This window comes from Erpetoichthys calabaricus, chromosome 1, assembly GCF_900747795.2.
Source record: "Erpetoichthys calabaricus chromosome 1, fErpCal1.3, whole genome shotgun sequence".
In the NCBI taxonomy this organism is placed as follows: Eukaryota; Metazoa; Chordata; class Cladistia; order Polypteriformes; family Polypteridae; genus Erpetoichthys; species Erpetoichthys calabaricus.
This window is the reverse complement of record NC_041394.2, coordinates 183,995,320-184,020,973: the sequence shown is the minus strand read 5'-3', so window position 1 is coordinate 184,020,973 and position 25,654 is coordinate 183,995,320. Positions and strand designations below refer to the sequence as shown.

The following is a 25,654-nucleotide window of genomic DNA, read 5'->3' as shown; positions in this document are numbered from 1 at the left end:
ACTTGGTCAAGACACTGCAAGCGTTTTATATAGACAAGGTAGAACCACTTCAGCCACCACCAATGTACAGCAACAACCTGGATGGTGTGATGGCAGCTATTTTAATCCATTATGCTCACCACACATTAGGTGGTGAAGGAGTACAAAAGATAACCCAATAAGGGATGGGATTATTGGAGGCCAGAATGGACAAAGGTGTCATGGGCAATTTAGCCTGGACATTGGGATAGACCCTACTCTTTTTAAAATATGCCTACAGAGTGTCAGGACCTCAGTTTTACATCTCATCTGAAGGACACCACCATTATTGCAGTACAATGTCTGCAACAATAAGCTGAGACATTGGGATCCACACACTGACCACAGGGTAAACGTTCCCTGCTCACCTCACCAACAGCCTCCTATATGGTCTCCCCATCCAAAAACTGACCGGGCACAAACAAGCCCAGCGTCAGGTGGAGTACGTGTTCTGAAGCACAGGTGGTATGATGGGGGTTGAAGCGACTCCCTACACCCAGGTAAAGTGCACTGAGTAGCTAGAAAAGCGCTTTATAAATGTAACTATCAATTTAAAGTTATGATTGTTTCTAATATTTTTCATGTAGCAGAAAAATATTGGCATAGATATATTTTTTTCCTAAAGGTATGCTGTTTACAGCTAAATAATGTGAAAAATGTGTGTATACTGCAAAATCTCAAATGAAAGCTCCCCTCACCAGACCTCTCTGAATACTCACATATTTCCTAATATCCCTTATTTGCATCTTGGAACAAAATCTTATTTTCGTTTTCATGTGCTCCACATATGCGAGATAATTTATAATGCCAAATACAGTATTTATGCATTCAAAATAAATTACGATATTGCTCAGATTTTTATATTAGACTAGCTGTGTAAACCTGTGCTGTAAAAATCCCAGGGTGGTCCTAGAAACTATTGAAATCATCAGAAAAAAAAACTAATGTAGAGATGTCAGGTGATTGAAAAGAACTACTCTGGGCATCTCTCTCCTAGGAGGATTCATTTTGCCAACGTGCTTGCCTCGCTTGTGTATTTCGTTAAGCGAGTTTCTGTTTCCTCGGCGGCAGAGCCCTTACCCCAACTCCACCTCTCACTTTCAGGCCAGACAGACACACACTTCCACGCGTAGACGTTTATATACAAGACTATAGTCATGCAGTAATTAAAAAAAAAAAGAAAAACAAAACCTATGTCCCCTGCTACTAGCCAGTGCCCACCCCTTATGTGTAACTTTACATAAACGTTTACTGACCTCAGACAGCATGTCTCCTTCAGCAAACAGGCACTGCGGAGTCAGGAGAATGTCATCTGTGAAGGACCCACGGGACTGGCGCTTGGCTGTGAATACAAATATCTACAAGTTACAAACATACACAAGTCTATTAACATCTTCTTGAGCTAGTCATGAAGTTTAAATATCTATTATGTCCCAATGTGGTACTATTTTGACTTCAACACACTATAAACAACTTTTAAAAATATGATATTTAAAGCTTGTCTTACCATACATTTCCCTCAAGGCTTGGTCACTACCAGCAGAAAGAGGGCGGCCAGATTCTGTGGCACTACGTGGACGGTTCATTGGTGCCAGTGTTGAGTCCTGGTTTGGAAGATCCCTAAGATTTTGCATTTTCTCGCCTGGACCAACATGCACCAAGTGACTGAAGTTTGTGGGTTTGGAAATCAGTTTAGAGCGCATGTTTGGGTCCCTCAGCATGTTCCTATTTAAAAAAAAAAAAAGAAAAAAAGTGGGATCATTGGATTTGAGACATGCTGATGAAAGATGTGCACAATGCATAAAATGAGTTCTTGCTGCATGAGCAGCAGTAAACATGTCTGCTTTTCAGTAGGCAATTTATCTAAGATATGTCTATTTCACTTCATCGCTGTGACTGCATTCAAATTTCTTCAACATGAAAGTAGCTAAATATGGCAGTAAGTTTGAAAAACGTCTTTCATTATACAGATGGACCTCTAACTGTATGATCTTTGTTGCTCACAAAGTGACATCTCCACAGTAACCCATTTACCTGCGTTGCTGTAGTCTCTCCTCGTCAGATATTCGAAAAGAGAATCTTCTCTTGCTTTTAGTTCTCAGCATTTGGCGCCTGCTGTTCTCCTCCGTCTCTGGGACATCAAAGTGGTCCTTTTCTAATGTTGTGAGGAAAAGCCTTGACTTAGTCATAGTACTCCGAACCCAAATTTCATTAAACTTTCATATTCTGGTGACATGCATATGAAACTTGCTATGTCACTCTCCAACCAAGAATAAATAACCAGATCAGAAACTTGGTTTAAAAACAATAAAACAGAAAATTGTGGCCTGGTCAAGGTTTCATCCTCGTGTCCATTTTCTTTGAATTCAATTATGTTGTAGCTTTTGACAAGATGTTGTGTTGTGTTCCACTTCATTACGTAGGTATTCTTTTTTTTTGTACATTATAATTCTTACTCAGTATTTTCTGGCGTATAAATGATTTTGTATTAAGAATTTCAATTTAATTTGTTCATTGGGTTATGTCCCATGTTTGTTGTATATTGGACCCCTGATGCTGTAGCAGAAGGACCACCTTTAATTTTGTTTAAGAACTGAGAAATCTCAACACCATTGCTGAAGCATTTGTTTTCCACTGGTGTTATTTGATACAAAAACTAAACACAAGTAATCCAAAGATGGGTAAGTTCTTATTTTTTAATTCACTGATTTATGAACATTGCTAATGGTACTAGTTTTTGATTTCTGGTTTATGGACTTTTGTTTGCTTTTACACTGTTTTAGGCAATGTTTTTCTAGATTTATTTTTTGCACTTGCTTTGTTTTGCAAATTCCTTTGCTAATAAACTCTTTAATTATAATAAGAAACATGTTTTTGTTATTTAGACCAGGGCTTATATGGTTCCACTCTCCCTTTTCAAAGTATTTGGCTTACTTATGATAGTGCAGGCCTAGCTTGTGCCTTTCTGTCTTGAGCGAGCACTGGCTTCATTGAGGCCTACCACCCTTTTTGAGTTTTGCAAGCCACAACACAGAGTATAAGTCCTTTGTGTGGATCAAGTACTCTTAATGGCTCTGCTGGCAGGAGTACTGGTATGTGTCACCACGCCACTGCAGAGGATTCAAAATGCAGTAGCATGTCTGGTGTTGAACCGGTCACATGTCACTCCTTTTTTCAGATCAATACATTGGCTCCCTGTAGTTATATGTATCAAGTTCAAATCCTTAATGCTTGCCTACAGAGTAGTCAACAGGTCAGCACCAATGTTCCCTCTAAGCTGAGCGCGTGAGCAATCGCTCACACGAATTCAGAGCGTCGCTCATACTTCCCACACGATCGCTCATTCCGACGGCGTCGCTCGTACTTATCGCACGATCGCTCACTCCGACCGTCGGAGTTGGTGCTCATAAATTTTTGGCTTAAACAAAATGTCGCTCATAAACAATGTTTTTTGCTTACTATATGCTACTCCTTAGAGGGAACATTGGTCAGCACCTATGTATGTGGTGACACTCCTGATGTTCTCTGCTCCTTTTTGACCACTCAGATCTGCTAATGCATTGTGTCTAGTAATGCCACCTCTGCATGGCATCAAATCTCAATCCAGACTCTTTTCCTGTATAGCTCCTGGTTGGTGGGACGTGTTGCCCACCTCAATTCAAAATGCTGACTCCTTCAATGTGTTTAGGAAGCATTTCAATTCTCTCTTGCTTGGTGAATTTCTGTCTATCTGATATTAGCTGTTAGGTTTTTGTAACCTAGGAAGGGTAACCAGCATATACTTTGCTCAGAGCTCTTTACTTGTGATCATCAATTTTGTACCCTTATCCTGTAACACTTGTTTACAAACAGTCTGCTGTTTACTTGATTATGCTGTTGTATTTTGTAAGTCTAAACCATCTGTTAAGCAAATAAATGTAAATGTACATCAAGCAACTTTTACGGTTGCACCTTTTTCTTGTTACTAAAAGAATACAATGTCATTTGCAACCATCTAGAAAACATACCGGCTTGCTTGCTTCTAAGGTAGATTAGTCTCATGGTCTCTGTGCCAAATAAGCTTAGACTACCATCAGTATTCAGGGAGCGTACCTGGAAATAAAATGAGGAATTACTTAATCAACTCTTCTTAGTGAAAAACAAATGAACAGTTGCCAAACTACGTAATAATGAATACATTTCAATTACACACACACTTAATCTAACATGTTAAATGTGTCTGTGTGAACGTTAGAATTACTTGAACTGTAAAGCAAAAGCATACCAGGCTGTCTTTTTGTTAAAGATGCTGAATTGCCCATTGTGCAGTAAATGTCAAAAAAGCAAGAGTTTGAACAAAATAAAATACAGTTGAGAAACACTAGCCACATAAATCTAGTTTTACATATATGAATTCCCTGGTATACAGAGTATGTTTAAACATGCCAGTGGAGTGGTTAGTACTGCTGTCTGACAGAAAAAAATCTCTTGGACTTGAATCAAATGCCCTGACGTTGTCCATGTGGAGTTTGCCTGCTCTACATGTCTCCGAGTTTTTCTCTTACATCCCGAAATATGTTTCTGCATGAAGTTCCAGTGAGCTCTGGGTGTATGACTGGGCCACTACAATGGATGACACCTGCATTGCACCTGATGCTGCTTGAGGAGACTGAATTATATTAAGAAAGTATGTGAATGTTATTATTTTATATATTTAAACACAAAAAAAAGTATATTTTGAGTTAGTTTTGTAATGCGTCCTACTTTACTAAGATATAAAATAACAGGACATATGACAGACTAAGAAACAGGAACACCACGTTTCTTCTCTTCTTTAGGAGAAATCTATGGCTTGGCTCAAAAATGGTACCACTGGAATCACAAAAATTGTCCAAATACAAGGGAGGAAATTAAGCTCTATGTTGATATTTTTCTTTTACTCTTTTGAGGCATGTTTATGAAAATGTAATTTAACAGCTAAGGAGTTAAAAAAAAAAAAAAGTAGCTGAATAAACCCTATCAATGACTCAGGTTAGGTTTATAGGACTAGGTAACTTTATATGTAACCCGTTCTCCCTCAATGGATGAGGACTGTACAAGACAAGAATTCCACATTGTCATTTAATAACTCTGAAAATAAGACTCTTCACATATTTAAAGAAAGAAATACTGCTTTGCTAAAGGAAAACCTGACTCAGTTTAGAGGACTATGCCTACCTTTTTAAGGGATATTGTTTGAATCCACTCCACTCTGTTCACGTCAAAGATATCCACTGCATTCTCAGTAAATACTAAAAGGAAGGGGGCAGTGTAACCTAGAAAAGAGAAATAAAAACAAAAATAACTGAATATAGGAGATCTGCTAAGATTATGTGGATCAGGTTTAAAGGACAAATCAAAAGTTAAGCCTTCTAGGGAGAATGTTTGTTGAGACAGCATGCATTGTAAATACATTAGGAAATCATGTTTAAATATTTCCTCTTTTGAAGATGCCCAGAAGACTGCCTACTTTATATTCAAATATAAGAAAAAGAATCATACTACTCACAGCAAGTAATAGGTGGTGCCAACCATATTAGCTCCTTCTTGCGAGAGCGGCAACCCTGACTGTCCACATATACACCAGCCAAATTAAAGCACAAAAGAAATTCTCCAGACCTCATCTTTACTGCGCACAAGGCATCTGCCAGAGGAGGCTGGGTCAGGAAGGAAAATGTTGGGTCATCAGTATTAACAAGATTTGTGGTACTGCCTCCTCCTCCTCCAGCTCCAGATTCACTTGTGAGAGGGTATAGTGTGAATCCTCCTGGGTATCCAATGCACAGACGATCCTCAAAGAGCCCAAGCCATTGCACATTTCCTGGAGCTTGAACCTCTCTCAATTTTTTGTAGCGCACTTTTCCAATATTTAGGGAGTAGCAGTATACCTGACGCTTTACACCAAAGCAGAGACAAGATACAGTACCCTGCAAAAGTGTGCCTGTGGTCATAGCCTGAACATTACGAGCTTCTTGGATCTTGGTTCCACAAGATTCAGGGTTCTGAAGGTCTTCCCAAGAATAAAGGCGTACAGAATGGCTGCGACCAGAAAGTACAACCAATAGCTGGCTTTCGGGTAGGACATTGATCTGTGTTACTTTCTTGCAGTCACCCATCTGCAAGATCTCTGGATTAAAAAAGAGAGAGAATTTGAACGTGAACATTACACAGTGGAAAAAATTATAGTGGGAAAGGGTAATCGAAAGGACTTTTTTTTTTTACCATTCTTTGTGACATGTATCAAGTAGAGACCTTCTTCTGTTCCTAAAGCAATACGCTGCTGATCTAATAAAATAATATACTTCATTAGATACAATACTATATGTTAAGGTATTGTGGATTTAACCTACACATTTTTCTATACAACACACAGGAATCTGTAACCTGTAAATTTCACTTACCAACAATGGCAGCTGATTGAGCAGTACGAATAAGTGGAAGAGCAGAGTCAAAGGCTTCCTTTGGCAGGAAGACAGATGTGTCTGGAAGCTTATGCTTTTTAAGCAGAAGGTGCAGTTCATTAAGAACCTTCTCCCAACGGCCTTTTTCGCTCTCATTATCTGCCAAAAGGAGCAAGGAGTGCTGTGTTTTGGGTAGTGTTAGTTGGGAGTAAGTGACCTGGGGAAACCAAAAATGCAAACAAGGTTTAAGAAAAAAATCCCAAAAACAGTGTTCGATACTAAGACTAAAAGTAGTACAAAAATGTGGACTTTTAAATACAATGCTGTTAACACCTTTCTGAAGTGTTTGCTGGACTAGGATTCCATGTTTCTGAATTCAGACTTGAATTTAAATACAGCTTACTAGCTTGTTTAACCAAGATACTCTTCATGTACAGTAGGTTCACTTATATTAGTAAAATTAATTCTCCACATTTGTTTAAAGACTGTTTCTCATTATACAAGTAGACACTTTCCAATATCCATCATTTAATTAACAGTGGCAAGAAATCCTGCCTAACAATTGTGTTGTATGATTATGGGCATTTTCTTCAAGAAGTAGCCTATTCTACAGCAGAATAATACCTTTTGTGTTGAGTATTAATAAAAGCAGGATAGATTTTTACAAAACTATTGAGTACTAGCTGTGTAACCCATCTTAGATGCATTGAAATCTAGGTACTCAATGTACACCTCAGTGTATTCAGCATTAACGTTGCAAGTGCATCATATATTGGAATGTATTTTGTAATGCATGTAGTAAAAAAATGCATTATATTTTTCATTCCAACAGATTGTGCATCACAAACATTAACACTGCTTTTACTTACCCCATACCAAATGGCATGTAACAGAGATATAACCAAAGAGCTGGTGGTGGATTTTACGAGGCCCAGGCCCCTCACGGACCCCATGATTATCAGAGGTGACTGTGTGCAGAGGATACAGACCTATAAATACCTGGGAGTGCAGCTGGACGATAAACTGGACTGCCAATACTGATGCTCTATGCAAGAGAGGACAGAGCCAACTGTACTTCCTTAGAAGGCTGGCGTCTTTCAACATCTGCAATAAGATGCTGCAGATGTTCTATCAGACGGTTGTGGCGAGCACCCTCTTCTACGTGGTGGTGTGCTGGGGAGGCAGCATAAAGAAGAGGGTAACCCTCACGTCTGGACAAACTGGTGAGGAAGGCAGGCTCTATTGTAGGCACGGAGCTGGACAGTTTGACATCTGTGGCAGAGCAACGGGCGCTGAGCAGGTTCCTGTCAATCATGGAGAATCCACTGCATTCACTGAACAGTGTCATCTCCAGACAGAGGAGCAGCTTCAGCGACAGACTGCTGTCAATGTCCTGCTCCACTGACAGACTGAGGAGGTCATTCCTCCCCCACACTATGCAACTCTTCAATTTCACCGGGGGAGTGGGGGTCTGGGTAAATGGTAACATTATACAATATTATTGACTGTTATACATGCCTTGCACTCTCCATCCTTGCATTTTTTAACTTGCACTGCATTTTTGTCACTCTTTAATTAATATTGTTTTTATCAGTATGTTGCTGCTGGAGTATGTGAATTTCCCCTTGGGATTAATAAAGTATCTATCTATCTATCTATCTATACACACACACGCAGTCACTTGTCCTTTAATCAAGGTGGATTTTTTTCTGGCTGCCGACACAGACAGATGCCAATCTTAACACAGCACTCAGTTCAACTACAAGGACACCTATAAGGTATAAAAAGCCATGGACACCCAAGCACAGGGAAGGCTTTTTTATTATTAGTATGATATTTTTTGTATCGTTTCTGGGGAGGAATTATTTGGTAGGAAATACATTAATCAAATGCAAAGAAGTTGTTTTTCTTTTGATTGCAAAAATGGGCAAAGCTTTTCATTTTTAAACTTATTAAAATATGTGAGTAGGTTCAACAGATGTACAGTTTACTATGAAATGAAGTAATCATGCTAAACTAGTTTAAATTATTCTACAAAACAGATACACTAAAACAGTTTTTACATTACACACTATGATGAAATGATTTTTGACAAAATAAATAGTTACAGTGAAATATGCTCTACTTACTCTGAGTATACAAGGGATGTCTTTTTTATTAGCATGGATGACATCAGACGCAAAGACAGAGCTGACAGAAAACTGAGGATCCCTAGCAATAGAATGAAAAATCAAAACAGAATTAAATTGAAGAAGCGTTTGAAAAAAGTGAAAGATATTATCATGCATTAATCTTTGTACGAGCACAACCAATCCTTGTTTAACTATTCCAAGGAGTGTGACTGATCATTGAACAGCACCCCGAGAATATATATGAGGTGATGGAAACATTTCAAGTCTGAAAGCTGAAAGGGGTATTCTACAGCGTAGGTTTTGTATGTGGGCAAAGATTAGCTCCTGTGTACTAAAGCACGGTATGCTATTACAGTTTTCTAGCAGTTGTTATTTATGGTGTTAGCCCTGTGACCAGGGGTTATAAACAAGGTGATATGCTGTGGTGAGGAAGGCTGATGGCAAGGGAGATGAAAGAGAGGCAGTAAGTAAGAGGTGTAAAGGAAAGAGTATAATGAGTGTGACATCTAATACTGAGACTATGAAGGTAAAATTAGGAAAAGTGGTGGAATTGCTAAACAGAAGCAAGAGTAGGTATGTGCTGTGTATATCTGATGAGACGGAAAGGTAAAAGTATAAGAATGCTTAGTGTAAATAGTGGAAGGTGCAAGTTTTTCCTGGTAGGGGAGTAGTAATGGCAGTGCTGGGGGTGGTGTACTTGTGGCAGAAAAATGGGCAGAAAAATGGGCAGACAACGTAACGGTGGTGGCGAAGATGTTGTCCAAGTGTGTTGTTTTTGTTACAAGGATTGTTGGTAAATAAGTGATGAATACAAGCTCAGCATATGTCAAGCAGGTAGGCAGAAGTGATGAGGAGAAAGATGAGTTTTGGGACAAATTGATGAAAGTGATGTCTTTGGTGCCTCTGAGGAAGGTGGTTGTATTTGGTGGCAACTTCAGTGTTCATGCTGGAGCCAGTGCTGATTATAATGACAGAATCCATGGGAAATTTAGCTTCAGTAACAGAAGCTTTGAGGGTGACAGCATTTTGCAGTTTGGTGATGAGACAGAAATGGTTGTGTGTAATGCCATGTGTAAGTAGAAGGAAAACAAATTGATGACTTATAAATCTGGTGATGAAAACAGCACAAAAGACTGTTGGTGAGGAAAGTTGGTCGGAACATGGTAAAGAACCGTGAAAGTGATTCCTGTTGAGCATTGTATATCACAGTTTCTCTTGGCTTTATAAGATCCTTTAGTCAAAGGCTTGAAAAAAAAGTAGGAAAGGTCAGAAAGTTGAAAGAGGAGCATGAGAAATAAATCTGATGAAATTATGGTACCAAGAGAAAATGAGGTTTCACACTAATCACATGTGAACAGCAAGTGGGAAACAATGAAGATTGTCTATTTGAAAATAGAAAACATTTGTGATTAGACTAGGCCAAGATATATGAAAACAAAATGTTGGAATGCTGTGTTAGAGATGGCAAATGAGGAAAAGAGATGATTTAAGGAGTGGCAAAAAACAATTGCAGCAGGTGACAAAGCAATCAATGTGGAAGCAAAATGTAATGCCAGAAAAGTAGTTGTTAGAGAACAAATGACAAAGAGATGAGTCTGCATGTAAGCTGCAGAATGAGGAAGGGAAGATAAATGTGTGCAGAAGCAGATGGCAAAACTAATGACAGGATGTATAGATATGAATAACATGACAAATGCTGAAGGAAATATCACCATAAATGGAATTTATTTGACCTGGAAACAAGTAAATGGAGAAATTGCTGAATGAAAGGAATGAACGGGAGAAGATATTCATTGGAAGAAAACAATGAGCTGGAAATGTTTTCAAAAGAAGACGTTACGAAAGTGTTGAAAAAGAAGAAGATAGGTAAGGAAGCTCAACTGGAGGTGTGTTTGAAATGTTTAAGACAACCTGAGTTCCTGGAGTTGAACGTTTGACAAACATGTGCAACCTGACTATGTATAAAGGTTGGATTTCTGAAGATAGGTAGTGTCCTCATTCCAGTATATAACGGAAAGGATGATCTACTGGAGTGTGGGTTATATTGAGCAATCAAACTTTTGGACAACATAAATCAAAGTGATGGAGAGGGTACTGGAGAAAAGAATCAGGGAGCAAATAAAACTTAGCAAAATGCACTTTGGCTTCATTCCTAGAAAGAAAACAACAGACCGAATCTTTGTTGCCAAGCAAATGCTGCATTATGTGTTTTTAGATCTGGAGATGGCATCTGTCACAATGGTACAAGAGGTGGTGAAGTGGTCACTGAGAAAGTTAGGTGTCAAAGAATGATTACCGTCTGCAGGGATGTCAATGTATGAGAAACTGGGAATGGTGGTCAGGACAGCAGATACAAATCGTAAAGGTTTTGAGGTGAATGTGGGCTTGCACCAGGGATCCATTCTGGGTCCATTGCTTTTTCATATATTGATGGAAGTAGCATCCAGATGTAATATTTTATGTCTGTGTAGGAGCAGGGAGCTAAGAAAAAGCCAGTCTGCTGGCACACATGGAAACATGACACTGCAGCTTAGACGTTGTCCAATCCCAAGAAAGGGAGGCAGACTGCAGAGTTAGTAAGAATAACAACAACTTTATTTATATAGCACCTTATCATACAATTACATGCAACTCAAGGTGCTTTCTACAGAGTAATCAACAAAAACAAAGATATACCACATTTACTTGGACTATTATCATTTATTCATACTGTGATAATTTCTAATAAATTCCTTTATGCTTCAAAGAGATGGGACAATGTCTTTGTAAACTTAAAATCACAGGTTCCTGATTCAGAAAAGTTGAAAATGATCAGGTAGATATGCGGGTTGGATAATGGATGGAAGGTAGATGTGTGAAGTGTCACAGAGTAAGAGGAAGATAAATTACGTTAAGACAAAGAGTTGGTATGTAAGCGAAAAACCAGACCAGTGCAGTTTTAGATTGTGGAGTGAAGGGAGGACAATGGGGAGTGTGAAGAGAGAGGTGCACCAAGATTGAGGTAGAGAGAAAGAATGTATAGAATGCTCATACATTACTTAGTTGTACTCGTATGATTTCTACAATTTGAGTGTATATCAATGGTGGGAGAAAACAAATAAAAAAAGAGCCTTAAAAGAGTTAAACAACTATATCCTGAAGTGATATCCCACACCACAAGATAGTTTATTTCTTCATCCAGCAGTATTTAAATCACTTGAACTTCCATGGTCCTTTAACTTATGATCACTTTTAAAGCAGACAGTGGTACATAGCTTTGCTATACAAAGAGGTGTAAAGATCTTTGTTTTTATTCTTAATTACTTCTTAAATATTTATATAAGGGGTCTTTTTGCATTAAATTCAGACAAATTTGGACTAGATTCATACATAGTTTTAGCACAATATACAATACAGGATAGTCTAATTACTTCAAGAAAACCAACTGTTACTTTTTTACAACAATAATTGCAACTCTATAACAACAACACTGCATCTGACGGATCGAAGTCATTTAAAAAGATATTTGACATCTTGCATGCAATACGTTGCTTTATTTTGTACTAAGCAGAAAACATCTATAAACATTACATGATATAAGCATTGAGATCTATTAAATAAATGCAAGCAACAGTAAGGAACTGGTGTCTGGCGCAAATTCACATCAGGGTTTAAAATATTAATAATACGACAAAATAATATATTAGTAATTATTTAGTAAGACACATTACACAATTAACTACAACTACTCAACCCACCTTAAGTCAATAACCTGGGACACTGGGCTTCCAGTTTGGGAGGTTCGGCCCTCAGCAATATCAAACAAGAATAGCTTGAAATCACTGACTACAGCAAGTGCTCGTTGCCAACCCTTTTTCACACCTGCAGGCTTCGGTACCTGTGTGAGGGGAAACAAATTATATACATTTACAGTGCAATGCACAAAACAAAACAAAAATATGAAAATGTAACTGGTCAGTCCAACATAAATCAATAAAACTAAGTACATACCATAGTTTATAATAAAAAAGTAAAAATTCCCCAGTTACATAGTTACAGTACATGAAGGTATTTTTTAATAACCCACATAGGTTTTAACAGATAATGCTGTCAAACTAACTTTTTACAATCTTTTGGAATAGCGTAGGACACAGTTTTGAAGTCTAGAACTAAGGAGGGAAACAGCTACCAAAGTTTATATTATATCAAAATTGATGTGATATTAATTCCACTCTTCACTTACACTTAAATATCCCTCATATGCTGTGCCCTTTCCACGAACAGGGTCTACTCCCAGTGAAGAGTTCATCTGATGTGGTGGCGTGGGGCAGATAGTGGCTGCAGCAGCACAGGTCAAATGACAGGCATAGCTGCACACTGAAAAAAATGCATAGAACTTTATCGAGACAAACTCATAAAAAAACATGATATTGAAAAAGTGTCAAGACAGAAATTACCTTCACATTGTACACCTTGTCGAACAAGGCCCAACATCAAAGAGGTACAGCGCTGACATTTTGTAACAGATGTAAATGTTTTTATCTTGAACTGATGAGGTGGAGGCTACACATGGAAGATATTTGGAGAAACATGTTATTAAGAGAAAAAACGAAACAGATTAATAAAGTGAAAGATGAAATTGTAAAAATTAACTGAAGAGGGACAGCTCTGAATAGTATTACCTCTCAAAAAACAAACTGAGGTAATTTACGATAATTAATTAATCACCTTGGTAACTGATGAAGATGTTGGAGCCTTGGCAGAGTTTGGCTTGGTTGTTACCTTTTGAATGAGGGATTTTGAGCTTCCCTAGGAAAGAAAAATGTAATAATGCTAGAACAACTGTGTGACTGAACCTTAACATGACACAGTATAAAAAGAAAGAGGAAAAAAATGATATTCTGTATTACAACCAGTTAACTGGAGTTCCAGCAGACATAGAACACAGGTTTAAATAAACTTTCACAATTTGTGTGTGGTGGCCAAAAAATAATTGGAACAGCAGAAAAGACGATCACCTCATTTATTTAAAAAAACTGATGTAGATAGTGCTTCATGTCTGTTAGCAATTCACATGTTACAGGACTGTCTAGATTTCCCATAAGGAAATGTCAAATATACTGTGCCAGTTTCTTGTAGCTTATATACTGTTAATGACCTCACTCATACTGCATGGGATGAGCTACTGTGAAATCTGCATTTTAACATGCTTACTTAAAAAAAAACTTTCTTTAATTAAGCTATTGAAATCACTTATGAATCCACATATAGTGCCTTCTCATGGAGCCATACTCACATCATTTATGTCTGCAACTTCCTTTTCCACCTCTTCTTCTTTTTGAGCCTCAGGAATCACCTCAGGAAATCCAGAGAATGCAATTGAGTTGTTCTGTTGGGTGGGATGCAGCAAAAGGATCAGGCTGATGTTGTGATATTTACTTCCCTTTATTTTGTAAACTGATCACAGTGAAGGTTTGCTTGATCATTAAAAAAAAGGAGTCCTTCATCTTTACTTTATTGTGAACGCAATAATTTGCTAAATGAACTGTACTTACTATGTTTTCACTTTTTTATATATTGATTACGTTCCCATGGGCGGCACGGTGGCGCAGTGTTAGCGCTGCTGCCTTGCAGTTAGGAGACCTGGGTTCGCTTCCCGGGTCCTCCCTGCGTGGAGTTTGCATGTTCTCCCCGTGCCCGGGATTGGTTCCTGCCTTGTGCCTTGTGTTGGCTGGGATTGGCTCCAGCAGACCCCCGTGACCCTGTGTTCGGATTCAGCGGGTTGGATAATGGATGGATGGATGGATTACGTTCCCATTAACTTTTACAAATCTAGATATGATCTGTATTGCAGAATAAAGCATGTTACAATACTCATTGATTGTTTTTCAATTTAAAAACTCTGCATCTACAGGTGGAACTCTATCAACCCCTGGGCTTCATCATTACGTTTGGGACTCTAGAAGGGTTTATTAGGTGTGAACAAGGGCCAGGGATTAAAAAACCCTCTCACCACCAGTATAGTAAGCTTGGAGTCGGCAGCCAAGCAGTAGGCTACAGGAAGAGTGGCAAGACCAGACAGTGTTTTATAGGAAATGAGTGTTTTTAAAACCAGGCAGGGTCTTTGGGCCCATATAGGTCCAAAGAGGCACCCTGACTCCAGTTTTGCTGTTTTGAATTATTTTGTGTTTCACTCTCTCTGAATTGGATTATATCATTCCTGTTATGACAGAGTCTTATTTCTGGTTGTTTTAGCATCTTTGATTTTTTTTTATTTTTGGGTTGGGGACAACTTGTGAGCTCCCCATATATCCCACAGAAGAAGAATTCTATTAAAGACATTTGGAACATAAAAATATATTATGAATATAAAATATGCAATTATATATATATATATATATATATATATATATATATATATATATATATATATATATATATATATATATATATACACACACACACACACTGTATATCATAGAATTCAGTACAGCAGAAAAAAATGGGGATTTAAAAGAACTATGCCTAACATGCCATTCATAAGCATATTATGTTCACATCTTCAATTCTCCTTTGGAGAATGATGCCAGGGTTACAGCCTTACAAATCCAGGCTGTTGCCAATTTGACCCTTGCCAGAAGACACTGAACCAAAATAACACTAGAAATCATCAGAATAATCAAATTTAGTCATCTACTTTAATGGTTAGAATGCAATAAAATGTACAATTGTCTCCTACTTCAAAGACTTCTTTTAATATGTTAGTTTAACAAAACTTTTAACAAATAAAGGCGTCAGGACTTTATCACTCACCTCAATAGGAGACAAAGGCATTAATGTTATAATAGACTGCCGTGGTCCTGTGCCTTCAAAAAGAAAATAGTATTTTTTTTTAAACATTGTTCTTATTTAAAAACAATAAAAATTTACCAAACTTGCCACTTTCTCAATAACTTAAACAACAGAAGAAACCACAGAGCAAAGTGTGGTATCCACATTCATTTTTTGGCGAAAAGTAATTAAATTATCCTTCAACAGGTAGTAAATTTATTAATTTAGCCTTTAACTAAATTGACAAATCTGATTAATTCATAATATGATATTATCTAGCCCTGCCTAAATTCATACAGTATGTAAGAGATCGCGTTTAAGATTCCATGAACACGAAGAACAGACAATAAAAAAGTAAAAAAAAACCATGAAAATTACAAAAATTATAAAATTGGGGGTATTATGACATTTAACTTTTATACTAAATAAACAGGGTGAGTACTAGCGACATAATATTTAACAAATTGCAAAGATGACGAAGTGGGTAAGCACAGACATACTGTATGTTGTGAAAGAGCAGGCTTACCTTCAAAGGCCTGTGACTTCAACTCATTCTTAAGTCTCTCCACTTCAGCCTTTAACTCACTGTTCTGCTTTTCTGCTTCCTGAAGCTTACTGAAAATTTGAACAGAGTACATACTTTTACTAAGTTGTGGTTTTATCATAACTATAATCTCTGCAGTGTTAGCTGTTAGAAAAGTATGAAGTTTCAATTAAAATCACTGCAGTATTCTGCATATTAAACTATAAACAAATGTTCACATTGTCTCAGTTATGATTTTTTTTTTTTAAATACACCATTCTATAACATTGTTGAGGTTTTAGCACAATGTGTGTGATGGTCGGTGCTGTTGCCTTACAGATCCAGCCTCACTTTCTAGGGCTGGACCCTGCCTCGTACCCACTGCTGAAGGATTAAATAGTTTGAGAATTCATGTTCAAATAAACATTCCCATTGTTAAAAGAGCCCAACTCTGCCTCACCATTCACATGCCAGACTGGTTGCCTTCAACTTGTTAAGTTCCTCCTGCAGACCTTGTTTGGCTCGGAGTTCTGCATCCAGCGCAGACTGCAGCTCTAAGCGTGCAGAGGCTTCCATCTTCTGAAGTCGGCGTGCTTTCCATTGATTGTCCTAATGGAGGCAAAAAAATAAATACTGGTGGATATATGCTAGACCTTCCAGAAATTGTTTAGCAAAATGTAAAGGGAGCAGGCTTCCTATTAAAATGATCAGTTTAATACACAGACAAATTTACAAAAACTGCTCCATTAACAAAGCCAGTGATCACTGAGCTTCCCCGTCCCAGAGTCCTGTTTACCTGTTTTGCACTAGAGCGATCTACAGCTCTGAGATTTTCCATCTCTTCAGACAAACGAGTGGTGAGGGCTTGAAGGTAGGAGCGAGAGTCTTTCTCATCATTGACCCTAAAATGAAAATGAACAAAATTAATCTCCTTAGATGCATTTTCTTATTAAGTAATTCTAGCTATCACAAATATAAAACAAAAATGTTCTTTATAAAAGGTGAATGACCCTAAAGTCCACTTACCACTGAAGAATATCTGTAATCTGCGCTTCCCAATTAGCAATGGCTTCCTTCTTCTCATTCAAAGACTGTATTTCTTCCTCTAATAATTTATTTCTGCCCTGCAATTTGTCATTTTCCTCTGAAAGCTAAAAAATAAAGGAAAATATTTAACAGAAAAAATAAAATTCTTGAATCCATTGCTGAGAGTGTAAGACTGTATTAATATTTAGTTCCACAGATCGTGACGTGTAAAACTCCTTTATACCTTTACGCAAAACACGGGCATGAATGAATAGCAGTAGAAAATGTGACACACCATGTTAAAGCTTTGTTTTTGTGGGTAAGATTTTTTTTTTTTTTTAAATTTAGAATTATGAAAACAGAGCTACTTTTACTCTACACAGCTTTGAGAAATATCAGGCAACAAAGGCATTGTAAATCTACAGCTTAAATTTAAATGCAAGATGCAGTTTACTCCCTTTAATGTATTTGAACAAGATTTCCAATATAGTCTTTCAAACTTTGTTTAAAATAATAAATACCTTAGCAGATCTTCCCATCCTTGACACACATAAAATAAATCCAACAAATAGCAATATCTTATATTTTTGCTGTTCACATATTTTTATCCCCACCACAAAACTCCAGTAAGACTGACTAATGTGATAAAAAGCAGTTTGAACTGAAGGTGGCCTTTTTTGTGCACAGCTATATGATCAACACCCGACAACAATTTCCAATCATACTATGACTAAGTAATCTAATTACAACTATAATAATGGTGCCAGGGTAGCACTACTGCCTTGTAGAAAAGAAACCAGGGTTTGCATCCTGGGTCCTCCCTGTGTCGGTTTCCTCCCACTGTCCAAAGACATGTAGGCTGGATGAATTGGCACACTAAATTAGCTCTTGTGTGTATTTGGTGTGTGGGTGTGTGCCCTATAATGGACTGACACCCTTGCACTTTAAGCTAACTGGGATAGGCTCCACCCCTCTGCAACCCTGGTCTGGGTTAAGCAGATTAGAAAATGATGCGACATGACATAAATGGTACCAATAATAAGGCGATCTTTAATTACTTTTTTTTTTTTTTTTTAAATAACAAGACGACAGTTCTCAAATTCTGCATGGTCAACTGCAGATGCTAGGCTATATGCAGAATACAGGGTTATGTACTAAATATTTAGCAGTCAATCATGAAATATATGAATAATGAACAAGTGATGTAAAATTGAAATTTAATGCAATCCATTTTTGTATACCTAATATCTTTTAAAATAAAATGTATGTGTTATATCCATTATTTCATGTGACTGCAATTGATAGTGTCCGCTTTGGGCAAATTGTTGAGTAAAATGTATTTAAAATATTTGATTTGAAGTGTGTGCAGACTTGTTGCTTACTTCACCTGGGGCATGAAACTAACTTAGCACCTGGGACAAAGGCAGTCAAGTAATATACTTTTTTGCAATCTAAGGAAAATCAGATTGATTTTGATTCCAACGTATGACAGAATCCCGATATTTGAAGCAATATTAGCAGAGCAGCTTCTAAAAGTCAGACTCATGACAATGATTTTCCACATTGTAATCTAACAAAATGCAGTGTTGCAAGTGTACAATCATTGTTATGTGTATACAATACAATGACATTCTTATTTACGTGTCAGACTGGACATCAGGGATTCTTGAAGCTCAAGTCCACTCAGTAGTCTTTCTGCTATGATTAGCTTGGTGGTTTGGTTTCTTGTATCCAGCTGCTACTTTATTTGCGGCTTGTTTATGAAAACACAGTGACAATGCTAGGACTCATGGCTATGCAGCATCAGAGTTTAATCAGTAGTCAATAGATTTCTGAGATTCTGTGGAAGTTGCCTGATTGAGGTAAACTTCAGCACATTATTTGAAAGACATATGCCTTAGCAATATTGTATGGTGTTTTCAAGATGGTAAGCAGCGACTGTAAAACGCTTCCAAGACCCAAGGTAGAAGCGTCTTACCAGAGTTTATTCAGTAGGTTTTGCAAAAGGCCTACAAACTCTGAAAGATGTGTCAGTTTTGCCTGTTGCATGTGGAATTGATTGGAAATTTTAAAAATCAATTCCTGTACCTTTTTTTGGCATACTTCTCTAAGGTTTATGCACCTCTAACAGCAGTTCAGTCAGGATTCTGTTAAAAAAAAAAGGTGTCAAATTGGACTACAGTGGAACCTCGGTTCACGAACGTCTTGGAACACATACACATCGGTTTACGACCAAAAAGTTCGCCAAACTTTTGCATCTGTTCACGACCACACACTCAATATACGAACAAGCCAGTTTCCTTTTCAGTTTGTACGTGTCCAGTCTCTCCCTGTGCATTTCCTGTGCAGAGAGCGAGGAAGCAAGAGAGAGAGAGAGGGACACACACACACACAGGCGCGGGAAAGAGAGACACACACAAACACACACGTGAGCGCGAGAGAGATACACACAGGCGCGCGAGAGAGAGACAGACACACACACAGGCGCGCGAGAGAGACACGCACACACGAGAGAGAGAGAGAGACACGCACACACGAGAGAGAGAGAGAGAGAGAGAGAGAGAGAGAGACACGCACACACGAGAGAGAGAGAGAGAGAGACACGCACACACGAGAGAGAGAGAGAGAGAGACACGCACACACGAGAGAGAGAGAGAGAGAGACACGCACACACGAGAGAGAGAGAGAGACACGCACACACACGAGAGAGAGAGAGAGACGCACACACGAGAGAGAGAGAGACGCACACACGAGAGAGAGAGCTGGACGCTTAAGGTAGAAGGCAGCTAAAGAATGCACTGGGCTTGTTTTTGTTTTCACTTCTGTTTACAGCGATCAGTTCGTACCGTGCATTGTTGCAATGTTACTTTTCTTGGTGGTTTATTAAATTACGGATTTTTCAAATGTTCATTTTTTTCCCTGTGCTTAAAACTCATTAAAAAAAAGTGTTTTTAGCGAGTGGTTCGTAGCGCTATAGCGCAAACTATTGCAGTGTTAGTTTGTTTTCTCAGTGTAATTCAATGTTTTTACATTTAGTTTACTATTACGCTGTGCATTCTAAGGTATAGTTAACTATATTTGTGCTTAAAAACTTAAAATATATATATATATATTTACATACAGTTCGTACGGTCTGGAATGGATTAATTGTATTTACATAGAATCCTATGCGGGAAATTACTTCGGTTCACGACCAAATCGGGTTACGACCAGAGTTTTGGAACGAATTATGGTCGTGAACTGAGGTTTCACTGTATGTGGTGGCAGCAGATTTTTTATCTTTTCCAATTGTTACGGACATTGAAACATAGGTTTTTGACATTTTTTACAAGCCTAGTATGCTACTGTTGTTTTGGAGCAGTGGCCATTTATTGACATTTACTAGAAGAATTCAAATTTAAATCAAAAATGCTCTTAAGAAGATAAATACGAACCTTCTCCACATCTTCACTGAGCTTTTTCATTGCATCCTTCAGAACATTCTTTTCTCGCTCTTGTTTGTGCTGAAGTTCTGTTAACATTTCCTCATGCTCTTGAAAACTAAATAAATAATTTAACAAGTAAAAAAGTTAAGGCAAGTGTGCATCTTAGTTTACATTCAGTTATCTTAAAAATTGTCATTTTATTTCCTCACAATACCTTTGGTTTCTAGCCTTGTCCAGTTTCTCTTTCAGCATGTTCACTTCACTTTGCAATGCTGTCAATTGACTCTCACTGTCTCTAAGTTCGTTTTTAACAGTCTTCAGCTCTGTTGTGTGCAGTAAGACATGCTGGGATAGCTCCTCGTCTTTTTCTGCCTGCAGTCTCTCAAGTTCAGTTCGTAATCGAGAGAGCTCTTGTAGGGTATCAGATGGCACTCCCAGCTGACTCGAAGGAAGTCCTGGTCTCTTCTGAAAGGAATTTCTTTTATTAATATGACCTTACAATACATGTTTTTTTTTCTAATAGATAAAATAACATTCTTCGTTCTCTAACTTGCTTCATTTCAAGGATGTAGGAGGCCGGAGCTGGTTTTCAGTAATTTCTGAAAAGTTTACATAAATAATTCTTAACTAAAATTATTAAAAACAAGTAGGTAAACTCTAGGTTCATTATTCTTTCATCCACCCATATTACGTATCTACCTGGTTCAGTATATTGCTGATGGAAAAAACTTCAATGAGGTGTTTATTCTTTAAATGCGCTTTTCTCATTGGACTAGCTCAGAGTGGTAGAAAGAGTCGCAAATATGAGATACTACCTGGGTTACCTAGCTCTGTCCAAGTAATGACCCAAGATAATAGGCCTCAGTTTTAGTGCAGGGGGTTAAAACAGATGCATCAGAATTACTATGTAAGTAACCAAGTACTTTTCTGTATACAATATTTGTTTGTCCACCCCCACCCAAAGGGCTAATATTATTAGTTTATCCGAGGTCCATACCCTTGAGTATAGCATACCATACCATTCGCTAAGCCTACTTAATCCTGGTCAGGTTTGCTGGGGAACTAGAGTCTAACTCAACAAGCATAGGGTGCAAGGCAGGCAATATCCTTTGACTGGGATGGTAAACACAAATCCACACACCACAGCCAATTTAGCATTGCCAAACCACTTAACCTGCATGCCTCTGGACTGTGGAAGAAATACAGATCACATGGAGGAAACTCTCACAGACAGAAGGAGCAGTGATCATGTTGTGGTTAGGGGTAGCGGCAGATGGGGTTTTATTCCATGTCCTTTGCCCCTGATTTTAGATGTTCCACCCCTGATGCTTGAAAGCTCCCTTCTATCTTGTCCCATGGACTATAATCCAGCAATCTTTGACAGCCTAACCACCCTTTATCATTCTAATATGCATGGACAACTTGTGAAAACTTCTTGAGGAGCATTTTCAATAAATGACCTAAATGTCCCTTAGACTACACACTACAAACTCCACGGGGTGGGGGTGGGGGGGGTTTGTCCTGCTTCAGACAGCTAAATCTTACAATGCCACTGACAGAGAAAATAGGCAAACTCAATGTAAGGAGGGCTCAGAACATGGACTTTGGTCCTCTTACTGTGAGGCAGCAGCACTACCATAGCACCACTATGCTGCTCAGTCTTGAATATGCTACTTACACATGAGTAAAATATTCCTGCCAAAGATCAATTCTTCCTTTTCCTAATGACCTGGCTTTTGTTGATGTTCATTGCAACACACACTTACAGGGAACGGTATTCTTTGGAGTTCAAACAGATAACAGTAGGGATAATGGGAATCCAACATCACCAAATTTCAATCAAATCAGTCAAAGCATTTTTGTGATTTTGGGGTATTTACTTTTTCTACTATCGTAGGGAGTGTTTATACCTCCTAAATATCGATATACAGATAGGTCCATAAATATTTGGACAGAGACAACTTTTTTCTAATTTTGGTTCTGTACATTACCACAATGAATTTTAAATGAAACAACTCAGATGCAGTTGAAGTGCAGACTTTCAGCTTTAATTCAGTGGGGTGAACAAAACGATTGCATAAAAATGTGAGGCAACTAAAGCATTTTTTAAACAGAATCCCTTCATTTCAGGGATTCAAAAGTAATTGGACAAATTAAATAACTGGAAATAAAATGTTCATTTCTAATACTTGGTTGAAAACCCTTTGCTGGCAATGACAGCCTGAAGTTTTGAACTCATGGACATCACCAGATGCTGGGTTTCCTCCTCTTTAATGCTCTGCCAGGCCTTTACTGCAGCGGCTTTTAGTTGCTGTTTGTTTGTGGGCCTTTCTGTCTGAAGTTTAGTCTTCAACAAGTGAAATGCATGCTCAGTTGGGTTAAGATCAGGTGACTGACTTGGCCATTCAAGAATTTTCCACTTCTTTGCTTTAATAAACTCCTGGGTTGCTTTGGCTGTATGTTTTGGGTCATTGTCCATCTGCATCATGAAACGCCGCCCAATCAATTTGACTGCATTTAGCTGAATTTGAGCAGACAGTATGTCTCTGAACACCTCAGAATTCATTCGGCTGCTTCTGTCCTGTGTCACATCATCAATAAACACTAGTGTCCCAGTGCCACTGGCAGCCATGCACGCCCAAGCCATCATACTGCCTCCACTGTGTTTTACAGATGATGTGGTATGCTTTGGATAATGAACTGTTCAACGTCTTCTCCATACTTTTTTCTTGCCATCATTCTGGTAGAGGTTGATCTTGGTTTCATCTGTCCAAAGAATGTTTTTCCAGAACTGTGCTGGCTTTTTTTTAGATGTTCTTTAGCAAAGTCCAATCTAGCCTTTCTATTCTTATGAGTGGCTTACACCTTGCAGTGCACCCTCTGCATTTACTTTCATGCAGTCTTCTCTTTATGGTAGACTTGGATATTGATACGCCTACCCCTGGAGAGTGTTGTTCACTTGGTTGGCTGTTGTGAAGGGGATTCTCTTCACCATGGAAATGATTCTGCGATCATCCACCACCGTTGTCTTCCGTGGACGTCCAGGTCTTTTTGCGCTGCTGAGTTCACCAGTGCTTGCTTTCTTTCTCAGGAGGTAACAAACTGTAGATTTTGCCAATCGTAATATTTTAGCAATTTCTCGGATGGGTTTTTTCTGTTTTCGCAGCTTAAGGATGGCTTCTTTCACCTGCATGGAGAGCTCCTTTGACCGCATGTTGTCTGTTCACAGCAAAATCTTCCACATGCAAGCACCACACCTCAAATCAATTCCAGGCCTTTTATCTGCTTAATTGATAATGACATAACAACGGACTTGCCCACACCTGCCCATGTAATAGCCTTTGAGTCAACTGTCCAATTACTTTTGAGCCCCTGAAATGAAGTGATTGTATTAAAAAAATGCTTTAGTTGCCTCACATTTTTATGCAATCGTTTTGTTCATCCCACTGAATTAAAGCTGAAAGTCTGCACTTCAACTGCATCTGAGTTGTTTCATTTACAATTCATTGTGGTAGTGTACAGAACCAAAATTAGAAAAAAGTTGTCTCTGTCCAAATATTTATGGACCTAACTGTATGGAAGTGTCCAATCTCAGAGGATACCTACTGGCCTAAATGTTCCATTCTGCCAAATTGCAGCTTTTATGTTAATGAGTAAGTAAATGAGTAGGGCAGTCAACTTTGCAATTATATATTATATATAGATTCTACAGTCATTCTACTTCACAGCTATTGAAAATGGAAAAAGTGAAGTTCTTCATTATTGGAAAAAAAACATTTGTGCTAATACTGCACCGTGTTAATCTTTAGCATATTAGCTCAAGTGATTAACTGATGCAAGTCAAAAATCAAGAATGTCACTCTACTATAAATTTGCATTTGTGTAGTAATACTTCCTGGCAAACTACAGTATAAAACACATCCAGCAAACAAAAAACATACTCATCAAAATAAAAAAAAATAGTGATAAGGGAACATTGCAGAGTTTGCTTTGCCGGGAGTTCAGTAAAATCATGGAAATGTCTGCAATATTCAACAAACTTGGCGAAATGCATTGAAGTCAATGGGGGAAGGAAGAAATTAACTAGTTTTGAGTGGATTATAATGGTGCAATGGTCTTTTAAATGTCCCTGGGGGCTAAGGTAAAGTCTGACAATCATGCTGGACAAATTATTGTCACTATATATATATATAATCTGAGCTGTGAGGCAGAAGTGGATTGACTCTAGTAGGATTGACTACTGCAATTCAGTGATCACTGGATGTTCAAACTGTTCTTTATACAGCCTCCAGTTAATACAAAATGCGGCTGCAAGAATTATTACAAGAACAAGAAAATACGAACACATAACTCCAGTTCTTAAATCCTTACACTGGCTCCTGGTTAAGTTTAGGGCAGATTTCAAAATCCGCCTTTTAACATATAAAGCATTAAATGGCCGAGGTCCAGCTTACTTGTCTGAACTTATCATGACTTACAAACCAGAGCGCACATTAAGATCTCAAGATACTGGTCTGCTTATGGTTCCAAGGATTAATAAAATAACAATGGGAGGTCGAGGTTTTAGTTACAGGGCCCCTAAACTGTGGAATGGTCTGCCTGCTACTATAAGAGATGCCCCTTCGGTCTCAGCTTTTAAATCCCGGCTGAAGACTCACTACTTCAGTTTAGCATATCCTGACTAGAGCTGCTGATTAACTGTACATACTGCATCTCTGTTGTTAGCCATTAGCACTAAAACATAAGTAACATGATAGTTAGAATTGGATACTAACCCTCACCTATTCTGTTTCTCTTCTCGGTACTCAAATGTGGCACTTGGTGCCATGGCCCACCTGCCAAGTTGTTTTGCCTGCCTAAGGTAAAGTCATCCCTGATGGAGGATTGCAGGAATCGTGAGAAAGAGGGGTCCTTTCATCGGATTGGCTGGCCCAACACTGTTTCAGCCATGGAATGGCCAAATGGGGGAGGCAGCTTGATGGATGAGGTCTCCAGGAGTCTAAAATTATCTAAATCTTATTATGTGATATCATCTACTGTTAAATTCTGCTCCGTACTTCTAAAAAATTTTCAATTTTTTATTGAGGATTTGTTCTGTTCTGTGTATTGTATTGTATTGTATTGACCCCCTTCTTTTGACACCCACTGCATGCCCAACCTACCTGGAAATGGGTCTCTCTTTGAACTACCTTTCCCAAGGTTTCTTCCATTTTTTCCCTACTAGTTTTTTTTTTGGGAGTTTTTCCTTGTCTTCTTAGAGAGTCAAGGCTGGGGGGCTGTCAAGAGGCAGGGCCTGTTAAA

The 25,654-nt window shown here is 38.3% G+C and overlaps 1 protein-coding gene across 1 annotated transcript in view; it reads right to left on the bottom strand.

Moving 5' to 3' along the window:
• LOC114642571 (serine/threonine-protein kinase MRCK alpha-like) overlaps positions 1–25,654 on the bottom strand; it is a 141,338-nt gene that overhangs the window by 2,884 nt on the left and 112,800 nt on the right. The window contains exons 13-33 of the mRNA XM_051927174.1: positions 20,568–20,818; positions 20,363–20,468; positions 16,929–17,053; positions 16,699–16,804; positions 16,363–16,511; positions 15,906–15,994; positions 15,362–15,414; positions 13,845–13,937; positions 13,277–13,357; positions 13,006–13,111; positions 12,792–12,925; positions 12,307–12,446; positions 8,567–8,648; positions 6,438–6,654; positions 6,259–6,321; positions 5,546–6,163; positions 5,215–5,312; positions 4,026–4,110; positions 2,053–2,173; positions 1,526–1,743; positions 1,275–1,360 (exon numbers count right to left, since the gene is read on the bottom strand). Coding sequence (XP_051783134.1) covers positions 1,275–1,360; positions 1,526–1,743; positions 2,053–2,173; positions 4,026–4,110; positions 5,215–5,312; positions 5,546–6,163; positions 6,259–6,321; positions 6,438–6,654; positions 8,567–8,648; positions 12,307–12,446; positions 12,792–12,925; positions 13,006–13,111; positions 13,277–13,357; positions 13,845–13,937; positions 15,362–15,414; positions 15,906–15,994; positions 16,363–16,511; positions 16,699–16,804; positions 16,929–17,053; positions 20,363–20,468; positions 20,568–20,818 — 3,021 coding nt within the window. The remainder of the gene's footprint in view (positions 1–1,274; positions 1,361–1,525; positions 1,744–2,052; positions 2,174–4,025; positions 4,111–5,214; positions 5,313–5,545; positions 6,164–6,258; positions 6,322–6,437; positions 6,655–8,566; positions 8,649–12,306; positions 12,447–12,791; positions 12,926–13,005; positions 13,112–13,276; positions 13,358–13,844; positions 13,938–15,361; positions 15,415–15,905; positions 15,995–16,362; positions 16,512–16,698; positions 16,805–16,928; positions 17,054–20,362; positions 20,469–20,567; positions 20,819–25,654) is intronic.